This window comes from Capricornis sumatraensis, chromosome 22 (assembly GCF_032405125.1).
Source record: "Capricornis sumatraensis isolate serow.1 chromosome 22, serow.2, whole genome shotgun sequence".
NCBI lineage: Eukaryota > Metazoa > Chordata > Mammalia > Artiodactyla > Bovidae > Capricornis > Capricornis sumatraensis.
The window spans coordinates 25,656,903-25,669,037 of record NC_091090.1 but is presented as its reverse complement, the minus strand read 5'-3'; the positions used below and the strand labels follow the sequence as shown (position 1 = coordinate 25,669,037).

The following is a 12,135-nucleotide window of genomic DNA, read 5'->3' as shown; positions in this document are numbered from 1 at the left end:
TGATGTGGCTTTTTTGCCAGACCATCTGTGGGCAACTGGGCAACACTAAACCTAGCTGTGAGGGCCAGACCAGTTCCAGGCAACAAGACCTACTTGACAGCATCCGGCTACCAGGGCTGTTTGCCCCTTTCTCAAAAATATACTCCATTCGTAAAACTGGAAGACATAGAACGCATTGGGAAGACAATGAAAAGCTTCCTGGGAGTTTCTTTCTCCCAGAATGGGAACACCAGCGTGAGGGAGAGACTAAGAAAGCAAGCCACCGTGTGCGTGCTGGCTCTGCAGTGGAGTTCAGCTCTTGGCAGCGCTGAATTCCTGCAGCAAGGAAATTTGGAAAGATAAACTCAGAGTTGCCCTCAAAAGCCAACTCAGCTCTGATGGGAAAGAGAGTAGGAACCAGGTTGCATTCAGAAGCTGGCGTGCGTGTGTGCTAAGTTGATTCAGTTGCGTCTGACTCTTTGCAACCCTATGAACTGTAGCCCCCCAGGCTCCTCTGTCAGTGCGATTCTCCAGACCAGAATACTGGGGTGGGTTGCCATTTTCTCCTCCATTGGAAGCTGGCATTCCAGGTCAAATGGCATATAGCTTAGAAGGCTCACATAACTTAGAAGCCCAATAAAAAATCAAAATGAAGCAGGGATCTCAAAGACGGTGCTCTGGGACAAACCAGATGAATGGGGTGGAACGGGAGTTGGGAGGGGGGTGTTCAGCATGGGGAAACACATGTGCACCAGTGGCTAATTCATTTCGATGTATGGCAAAACCCACAACGTTGTAAAGTAATTACCCTCCAATTAAAATAAATAATTTTTTTTAAATCAAAATACTTTTCCCACCAGAGCTCAGTGGTGATTTCCACAAACACAACTGCTGAACACACAGTTAACCAAAGCAGAAATAACTGCTCAGGGAGAGTAGAAAGCTTTCTCTGGAGTGAGTTGTGAGGAGTATTATTTTCACCTCTTTTTTTTTTATGTTGTTGCAATAGGAGATGTCAAACTCTCATGACCTGCTGAGGGCTTACCATGTTCAAGTGAAAGGGTTAGACCCACCAGTTCATCTTCAGAACAGAATTAGGAAGAATCAGAAGTCCACCAAGAAGTGTATTAGAGCCATATATATATCAAGGAAAACCCCAGTAATTGGGCCAATTACAATTAGTTCTGATTGGCTTTTATCCTTGTTAAAACTGTTTTCTTTGGAATTCTTGATTTTTGACAGATTGGGTTTGGGATTAAAATGGCAACTGTAAAATTTGTATTAGATGTAAAGGAGAAAATCATTACTTTAAAAGAAGTCACTTGCAATCTAGCCATGAACCAAAGAGAATCTCCTGTAGCTGTCAGATTGTAGTGTAAAAGTTTGCACTGGAAGTGCCAGAGTTTGAAGAAATATTATAAAATCTGAGTTGGAATCAGTTTTCAGAGAAGATCCAGCTCACTTTAGAAGTCATATTTATTTATTATAGAGGGATTGCTTGGGGTTCAGATAAGATTAAAAACAGTTCTGAATATTGTTCAACTCACCTAGGACTGAAATGAGTCGTGTTTGGTGGCAAAAATCTATTTTTTTAATATTTTAATCTGTTAAAATATTTACTCTGGCTGACCTGCACTGCCATGACTAAGGATGAGAATCTATATACTCTTCTTTTTCTCATTTCTCAATTATGAGTAGCAGAATTTATTAAATTACTATTAAATATGATATGTTAGCAAACATCCAGCTAAGTTTTCTTGGTTATTGCACAATCCTTCCATTTGCCTTCCTTTAGAAAGAGGACTCCCCAACAACATCCCTGAAGAATGTTGGAATTTTCAACACACACAGTTCAGTTCAGTTCAGTTGCTCAGTTGTGTCGGACTCTTTGCGACCCCATGAATCACAGCACACCAGGCCTCCCTGTCCATCACCAACTCCTGGAGTTCACTCAGAGTCGCGTCCATCGAGTCAGTGATGCCATCCAGCCATCTCATCCTCTGTCGTCCCCTTCTCCTCCTGCCCCCAATCTCTCCCAGCATCAGATTTTCAGCTTTAGCATCATTCCTGCTAAAGAAATCCCAGGGCTGATCTCCTTCAGAATGGACTGGTTGGCTTTCCCTGCAGTCCAAGAGACTCTCAAGAGTCTTCTCCAAAACCACAGTTCAAAAGCATCAATTCTTCAGCACTCAGCCTTCTTCACAGTCCAAATCTCACATCCATACATGACCACAGGTAAAACCATAGCCTTGACTAAACGGACCTTAGTCGGCAAAGTAACATCTCTGCTTTTGAATTTGCTATCTAGGTTGGTCATAACTTTTCTTCCAAGGAGTAAGCGTCTTTTAATCTCATGGCTGCAGTCACCATCTGCAGTGATTTTGGAGACCCCAAAATAAAGTCTGACACTGTTTGCACTGTTTCCCCATCTATTTCCCATAAAGTGATGGGACCAGATGCCATGATCTTCGTTTTCTGAATGTTGAGCTTTAAGCCAAATTTTTCACTCTCCTCTTTCACTTTCATCAAGAGGCTTTTTAGTTCCTCTTCACTTTCTGCCATAAGGGTGGTGTCATCTGCGTATCTGAGGTTATTGATATTTCTCCCAGCAATCTTGATTTCAGCTTGTGTTTCTTCCAGTCCAGCGTTTCTCATGATGTACTCTGCATATAAGTTAAATAAGCAGGGTAACAATATACAGCCTTGATGTACTCCTTTTCCTATTTGGAACCAGTCTGTTGTTCCATGTCCAGTTCTAACTGTTGCTTCCTGACCTACATACAGATTTCTCAAGAGGCAAGTCAGGTGGTCTGGGATTCCCATCTCTTGAAGAATCTTCCACAGTTTATTGTGATCCACACAGTCAAAGGCTTTGGCATAGTCAGTAAAGCAGAAATAGATGTTTTTCTGGAACTCTCTTGCTTTTTTCATGATCCAGCAGATGTTGGCAATTTGATCTCTGATAGAATGTGGTCCACTGGAGAAGGGAATGGCAAACCACTTCAGTATTCTTGCCTTGAGAACCCCATGAACAGTAGGAAAAGGCAAAATGATAGGATACCAAAAGAGGAACTCCCCAGGTGCCCTATATGCTACTGGAGATCAGTGGAGAAATAACTCCAGAAAGAATGAGGGGATGGAGCCAAAGCAAAAACAATACCCAGCTGTGGATGTGACTGGTGATAGAAGCAAGGTCTGATGCTGTAAAGAGCAATATTGCATAGGAACCTGGAATGTCAGGTCCATGAATCAAGGCAAATTGGAAGTGGTTAAATAAGAGATCACAAGGGTGAAGGTCAACATTCTAGGAATCAGCGAACTAAAATGGACTGGAATGGGTGAATTTAACTCAGATGACCATTACATCTACTACTGTGGGCAGGAATCCCTCAGAAGAAATGGAGTAGCCATCATGGTCAATAAAAGAGTCTGAAATGCAGTACTTGGATGCAATCTCAAAAACGACAGAGTGATCTCTGTTCGTCTCCAAGGCAAACCATTCAATATCACAGTTATCCAAGTCTATGCCCCAACCAGTAACGCTGAAGAAGCTGAAGTTGAATGGTTCTATGAAGACCTACAAGACCTTTTAGAATTAACACCCAAAAAAGATGTCCTTTCCATTATAGGGGACTGGAATGCAAAAATAGGAAGTCAAGAAACACCTGGAGTAACAGGCAAATTTGGCCTTGGAATGTGGAATGAAGCAGGGCAAAGACTAATAGAGTTTTGCCAAGAAAATGCACCGGTCATAGCAAACACCCTCTTCCAAGAACACAAGAGAAGACTCTACACATGGACATCACCAGATGGTCAACACCAAAATCAGACTGATTATATTCTTTGCAGCCAAAGATGGAGAAGCTCTATACAGTCAACAAAAACAAGACTAGGAGCTGACTGTGGCTCAGATCATGAATTCTTTATTACCAAATTCAGACTTAAATTTAAGAAAGTAGGGAAAACCACTAGACCATTCAGGTATGACCTAAATCAAATCCCTTATGATTATACAGTGGAAGTGAGAAATAGATTTAAGGGCCTAGATCTGATAGATAGAGTGCCTGATGAACTATGGAATGAGGTTCTTGACATTGTACAGGAGACAGGGATCAAGACCATCCCCATGGAAAAGAAATGCAAAAAAGCAAAATGGCTGTCTGGGGAGGCCTTACAAATAGCTGTGAAAAGAAGAGAGGTGAAAAGCAAAGGAGAAAAGGAAAGATATAAGCATCTGAATGCAGAGTTCCAAAGAATAGCAAGGAGAGATAAGAGACCCTTCTTCATCGATCAATGCAAAGAAATAGAGGAAAAGAACAGAATGGGAAAGACTAGAGATCTCTTCAAGAAAATTAGAGATACCAAGGGAACGTTTCATGCAAAGATGGGCTTGATAAAGGACAGAAATTGTATGGACCTAACAGAAGCAGAAGATATTAAGAAGAGGTGGCAAGAATACACAGAAAAACTGTACAAAAAAGATCTTCATGGCCCAGATAATCATGATGATGTGATCACTCATCTAGAGCCAGAGACATCCTGGAATGTGAAGTCAAGTGGGCCTTAGAAAGCATCACTACGAACAAAGCTAGTGGAGGTGATGGAATTCCAGTTGAGCTGTTTCAAATCCTGAAAGATGATGCTGTGAAAGTACTGCGCTCAATATGCCAGCAAATTTGGAAAACTCAGCAGTGGCCACAGGACTGGAAAAGGTCACTTTTCATTCCAATCCCAAAGAAAGGCAATGCCAATGAATGCTCAAACTACCACACAATTGCACTCAACACACACATACAGATGCAAATATTTTATTCGTATTCATTTCCATCCTTGCATTGTTCTCTCAGTTCTAATTCTGTCCAAATCATTTCTACTCCTAAGAGTTATCTTTCTTTTCTTTCATGAAACTATATCAAAATAAGTGTCAGCTATCTAATAATGACCCAGGTGAGACAGATACTTATTATTTTATTCTAATATAGTTTGCAAATGTATATTATTATAATAGAGTGGGAGGAAATTATAGTCAAAATTTGGCAGTCTTCTTTTGAAACTTTAAATAAAGTGTGCAATTTGGGCAATAGATTCTCTCTGCCAAGAGAAAAAAAAATCAATTATAAATGTTAAAAACACAACTACCTTCCTTTAATTTACAAGTGTTATGCCTTTATTCATGTTATTCCATCAGTCTAGACCACCATTGGCATAATCCTCTGCTTACTAACACCTTTAGGAGCTTTCCCTGATCTCTCAGAGAGAATCAGCTGTATTTTCACAGTACATGGCCTACATCTCTACTTAACAAGAGTGCAAGCCTTCTTTTCATATTATGCAAGTTAGCCACGTGCATATTAGATGCTTTCACCACTCAAGAACGCGAACACTGTTGTTCATAAAACAAACTGAGGCCTTAGCTGAGGAGTAAGGATTTTGGTGGAAATGAGACAAAAGCAAAGAACTGTTAGGACTGGGGTACCAGGGAACAGTGTAATGGAATTTGTTCACATCATTGTTCAGTGGGGCAAGTCACACTTGTGTATATTTCATGCATTGTCACCTCAGATGGTCTTTTGAGTAGATACCAGTATTTTAGTTTCAGGTAAGTTGTTTGAACTCAAATAGGACTCTCAGAATACGGGTGAAAATATAGTGAATATGACCCTTTCTAAAAGCTACAGTGACAGTTAAGGATTCTTTCAGGTGAGCAGATGTTCAAAAAATGACTCTAGCCTCAGAATGAAAACCAGTTTAAGAAACTAAGTTAGACAACAGGATCCTTGTAGTTAACAGGCCATCTGGACAGAGCAACAACATAATTCCAAACCCTACTTTCTCCTTGTAGGAGCCACGATCTGTGAATTATTAAAGAGTTTTTTGTCTGGATAGATGGATGGGTGAGTAGGTGGATGGATGGATAGGTTAGACAGACAGATAAGGTTAATACATATATACATATGTAGCTAAAATAAATGTACAAAATTTTTAGCAGCAGTTATCTGTGTTTGGGGACTTTGAGGGTTTTTTTCACCATTTTCTTTCCATTTTCCCCAATTTTTTATGGAAATGTGTCTTATTTTTATAATCAGAGAAAAGGTGATTAAAACATATGTGTCTATGGTAATATTGTTTTTTCACTTGACTAAACCAATCATTCTCAGTCAGGGGCAATTTTGTCCCCCAAATAGCCTTTGGTAATGTCTGGAGACATGTTTGCTTGTCATAGCTGAAGAGTGTGCTACTGGCATCTAGTGGGTAGAGGTCAGGGATGCTTCTCGACATCCTATAACATATACAATGGTTTCTAAAATTCTTATGTTTTAGAAAATATAATCACTGTCTCAGAATTACCCAAATAAAAATGATTTCTGGACTGATGGATATTGGAAAAGATTGTGTTTCTTGTTTACCTTTAAGTTTTATATAATTGACTAGCAAGATCCTCGTGTCTTAACAAATTCTAATAAATATATATTGGGTTGAGTTGAATTTAAAGTGTATAGTTCATTTGAACACAATTAATATAGGTACAAAGATGCATTGCAAATTTTTGAATTAATAATTAAGAAGTATATTTCTCTAGACCCACCTAGAATCAAGAATTAAGGTTGATTTAATTCAGTAGGAGGTTAGTAAGCATCTATCACTTTGTCAGATGTTCTGCGGAGTATAAAAGTAACATAAAAAGCATTCCCTGACCTTGAGGAACTGGCAATCTAACCAAAAAGATAGAACATGTCCTGAGAAAATCATTTTGTTCCAGAGCAAAACAACACACGGTTGCATGCCAAAATGAGTAGCAAATTAGTGCAATAGGAGTTTAAGAAACAGAAAAAAAGTCAGTATGTCTGGAATTGTCAGAAATGGCTGTAAGACAAAGAAGAGAATTGGATTAACAGACTGATGGGTAGAATTTCAACATAAGCAGCAATCAGGGGAGGGTATTGAAAGGCAGAGAAAATAGCATGAACAAAACTTGGAAAGACTGATCATAGGCAGGTTGATAAGGAGTCAGAGAACTACCCGGCTGAGCAGGTAGTAGATTTGAACTGCAGTTCAAATTTAATTATGGTGAAACCTATTTAATTATGGTGTAAATCAAATGAGTATTATTAGGAATACTCTACAGAGTAAAGTAATAAAGAAAAAAACAACTATATTAATGTACGTATGTGGGATCTAGAAAAATGGTATCGATGATCCTATTTGCAAAACAGAAATAGGGACACAAACATAGAACAAATATATGGTTAACAAGGGGGAAAGCAGGTGGTGGGAGGAACTGGGAGATGGGGATTGACATATATACTCTATCAATACTATGTATAAAATAGACAACTAATGAGAACATACTGGATAGCACAGGGAACTTTACTTAATGCACTGTGGTGACTTGAATGGGAAGAAAGTCCAAAAGTGAGGAAATATATGTATATGTATGGCTGATTCATTTTGCTTATAGTAGAAACTAATGACTCAAATGGCAAAGAGTCCGCCTGCCGTGCAAGAGACCTGGGTTCAGTCCCTGGGTTGGGAAGATCCCCTGGAGAAGGAAATAGCAACCCACTCCAGTATTCTTGCCTGGGAAATCCCATGGACAGAGCAGTCTGGCAGATTGGGGTCACAAAAGAGTCAGACATGACTTAGTGACTAAACAGCAACAATACAACATCGTGAAGCAACTGGACTCCAATAAAAATTAAGAAAAAATGAAAACCTTGTAAGATATCTAAAGCTGTGAATGGGATGAACATGCCATCCCCAAAGTTGTGTCTTCAGCCTTCATCACAGAGTGATTATTTGACCTGAAAGGAGTTAGCTTCATCTTCCCACACGTACAGACCTTTCTACTATATAAAGCAACAACCTGGCCTATATAATGTACCTGATATTCCACAAAAGTGGCCGAAAGCAGAGACAAGCCAGATTTAGCCATGGCCTCAGGTAGCATTTTCCCCACTGTGACTACAAAGATAGCAAGAGTCCTCATTTCAGAAGAGAAGTCCTCTAATTAAAGAATGATTTTAATTACTTTAACTAATATCCTTGCATTATGTTTTTGTCAAGAGAATCAGAGAACAAGTATTCCATTTGGTCAAGGAGTCTTACAGAAGATGAAATGAATAATTAATGTTGTTCAGAATTGTTAAACTTAATTCAGTACACATAAATGTAGAGCCAGTAATTAGTTTCAAGAAAAAATAGATCATTGACTCAAAAAAAAAAATTTTTGCCTTATACTTAAATGTACTCTTCAAAACCCTTTCTGATCATTAAGATAAACTTATCTTTCCTGACTGGAGACCCAGAAGAAATAACAATGGAGAATGAATAGGTTTTATACTGTGGACAAAAAGAACTCCAATGCAACAACAATTGATAATTAATAAAAAATAATTCCCAAGAAGAATGAACAAATGTGTGTTTAAAATAAAAAATTAGCATTTATACTTTTAAACCTATATATACTGTAGTCAAATTAACTATAAAATTAGAATTCTTAGATACCTATGAAAGAGGTTTTGGTAAATGTGAACTTACCTATAAAGCTTTGTTGGCTGGGAAAATATTTAGCTGCATATAATAGCCTCAATCACAGTGGCTTAACCAAACAGAGATTTTGTTTTCTTTAATGAGAATCCAAGAGGAAAGTAGGCCTTGGTTCTTACTGATGGCTTCATGATGCCATTTAGAACAAAGTCCCTTCTGATTTTCTAATAAGCATCCTTAGATGACTTCCAATTGCATTGCATTGCCCAGAAGTGCATCATGTGAACCACCCCTAGCTGAAAGGCAGGCTGAGAAATATAGTTTTTAACTGTGTGCATTGCAGCTCCAAATAAAACTAATAAAGAAGTAGAAGCATTATAGAGACCAATTAGCAACTCTTTTCAACAACACAAAATCAGTGATTATGCTAAGACCCTAACCATTATGATCAGTTTGTTAAAACACTGCTAAGTGAATTGGGTAACACATAGCTCCAATATCCAGGTGCCACACAAGTCTATTTTCTAGGATTGCTTAAACTAGGTCATTTTGTGCCTTTAAACTACATTTCTCTCTAATGAATTTCCTGGAGAACAGCCCAAGCACAGCTTGTATCCATTCATAGAGAATGTTTGTGTGTAGTGTTGATAATCCTACAAGAGCAAGAGTGATCCATGAAGATTTCCAGTCAGTCAGAAAGTTTCCAGTTGTTATTCCTGGGTGGTAACTGACAGAGCTAATCCAGAGAAGTGAAAAAAAAGGGTTAATTGAAGATATGGTATCATACGTTTATTTTCCCAGCTGCTTTCTCTCTGTTATTTTAGTAAAGAAGCAAGTGATAGTATCTTAAGAACTGTCAAGCTCCTAAAAAAAAAAAAAAAGCTCAATATCTAACTGTATCTGGCACATAATAGGTGCTCAAGGAATAGTTCTTGAATAAACCTTTTATCTGTTTACCCTTACCAAAATATGTACAAAAACCAGTTAAAAAGAACCCTTCTCCATCCACTTTATGGAGCAGTCAAACATTTAGTCATCACCCACTCTTTGTGAATAAAAGCTCTCTGAGGAACTGCTTGCTATGATCTCTCCGCAAGAAGGTCTTATTCTGTATTTTGTGTGACCTGGCAGATTTTTTTCTCACTCACATCCAGTGTTAATTAATCAAATCCATAGGAATCGGTTTCTAAGCTATTTGGCTATAAAGCAGATTATTAACATTGTAAAATCAATTTAAAGCCATTTTCAAGTGTTTAAAATCCCCTTAAAATTTCCCAAATCAGCATATAAGTCAGTTTGAGATGGAGCCTGGGGACTATCAGTCAATACATCAGTTGATCAAGCTCTGAATTTATGCTGAGCAGCATTTGAAGATTGGTGAATAACAGCCCCTGCCCTTGATGACTTATGATCCATTGAGAGAGACAGTATGTGTGCGGGGGGGAAATCATGAAATAGTGTCACATTGCATTTATAATTTGTCAAATTAATAGAAGAGACAATAAATGATTCTTTTTCCCCAGAATACCGATTAGTTTGGACTTGACTAAAATAGAAACATGAATCAAATACATCCTGGTATGTACCTGAAATTTGAGACCTTGATAGGAGAATCACGGCACCTTGAAGATTGCAGTGTGACATACTGGTTAGCATAGATAAGCTATAAAGAATCCACCTGAACCATAGGAAGCAATGAAAACAATTGTTCTTTTCCTTCTGTCTTTAAATTAGGTCATGGAACGAAAGGAGTGTTTGAGCTTCTATCTGGATGGCGGAGAACCAAAGAGAATTTGCCCTTCAAAGACAGGGTGGCGGATGCTTATTCGGATGTGATGGTGACCTATACCATGACCAGCTCCCTGTACTTTATCACCTTTGGCATGGGTGCCAGCCCGTTCACCAACATAGAGGCTGTGAAGGTCTTCTGTCAGAACATGTGCGTCTCCATCCTGCTGAACTACCTCTACATTGTCTCCTTCTTTGGCTCCTGTCTCGTCTTTGCTGGCCAACTAGAGCAAAACCGCTACCACAGCATCTTTTGCTGTAAGATCCCTTCTGCAGAATACCTGGGCCGCAAGCCTGTGTGGTTCCAGACAGTGATGAGCGACGGACATCAACAGACATCCCATCACGAGACGAACCCCTACCAGCACCACTTTATTCAGCACTTCCTCCGTGAACATTACAATGAATGGATTACCAACATCTACGTGAAGCCATTTGTGGTCATCCTCTATCTCATCTACGCCTCCTTCTCCTTCATGGGGTGCTTGCAGATCAGTGATGGAGCCAACATCATCAATCTACTAGCCAGCGATTCCCCAAGCGTATCTTATGCCATGGTTCAGCAGAAATATTTCAGCAACTACAGCCCTGTGATAGGATTCTACGTCTACGAGCCCCTCGAGTACTGGAACAACAGTGTCCAGGAGGACCTTCGGAGACTCTGTAGTGGGTTCACTGCAGTGTCCTGGGTGGAGCAGTATTACCAGTTCCTGAAAGTGAGCAACATCAGTGCCAATAACAAGAGTGACTTTATTAGTGTCCTACAAAGTTCATTTTTAAAAAAGCCAGAATTCCAGCATTTTCGAAACGATATCATCTTCTCCAAGGCAGGAGATGAAAACAACATTATTGCTTCTCGCTTGTATCTGGTGGCCCGGACAAGCAGAGACAAGCAGAAGGAAGTCATAGAAGTGCTGGAAAAGTTGAGGCCTCTGTCCTTGTCAAAGAGCATCCGGTTCATCGTGTTCAACCCCTCCTTCGTGTTCATGGACCATTACAGCTTATCTGTCACCGTGCCTGTTCTGATTGCAGGCGTTGGTGTCCTCCTGGTGTTAATCCTGACTTTTTTCCTAGTGATCCACCCTCTGGGAAACTTCTGGCTAATTCTTAGCGTCACCTCAATTGAGCTGGGCGTTCTGGGCTTAATGACACTGTGGAACGTCGACATGGATTGCATTTCTATCTTGTGCCTTATCTACACTTTCAATTTTGCCATTGACCACTGTGCACCACTGCTTTACACGTTTGTACTAGCAACTGAGCACACCCGAACACAGTGTATAAAAAGCTCCCTTCAAGAGCATGGGACAGCCATTTTGCAAAATGTTACTTCTTTTCTTATTGGGTTGGTCCCCCTCCTATTTGTGCCTTCGAACCTGACCTTCACACTGTTCAAATGCTTGCTGCTCACCGGGAGTTGCACACTTCTGCACTGTTTTGTTATCTTGCCTGTGTTCCTAACCTTTTTCCCCCCTTCTAAAAAGCACCACAAGAAAAAGAAACGTGCCAAACGAAAGGAGAGAGAGGAAATCGAATGCATAGAAATTCAAGAGAACCCTGATCACGTCACTACCGTCTGAAGGGTGTAGACTAATGGATTATTTTTCTTTTCCAGTATTGCACAATGATGCAGGGCCGATAAAGCTCAGACCTCAGCTGCTTGGGCTGGCCAGGGGTAACAAGGCAAGTCAGATGAAGAGTGAATTATTTATAACACGGTGTCCACTTCCAGGGGGGCAAGAGGGACTCAAAGAAGGGTAAAAAGCTCTTTGAAACCTTGTTCTCCACTAAAGATAAGTTTCTGGATGTGATCTGAAGAGCTCTTCCAAGGAACAGACAAATTGACAGAATGTTAGAAGGCAAAAGGAACAGCTACTTTGA

At 39.7% G+C, this 12,135-nt stretch overlaps 1 protein-coding gene across 1 annotated transcript in view; it reads left to right on the top strand.

Annotated features, from left to right (window-relative positions):
* PTCHD4 (patched domain containing 4) overlaps positions 1-11,834 on the top strand; it is a 201,814-nt gene extending 189,980 nt beyond the window's left edge. Inside the window, exon 3 of the mRNA XM_068961066.1 lies at positions 10,201-11,834. Within this exon, the coding sequence (XP_068817167.1) occupies positions 10,201-11,834 (1,634 nt within the window). The remainder of the gene's footprint in view (positions 1-10,200) is intronic.
* Positions 11,835-12,135: the final 301 nt, after the last annotated feature.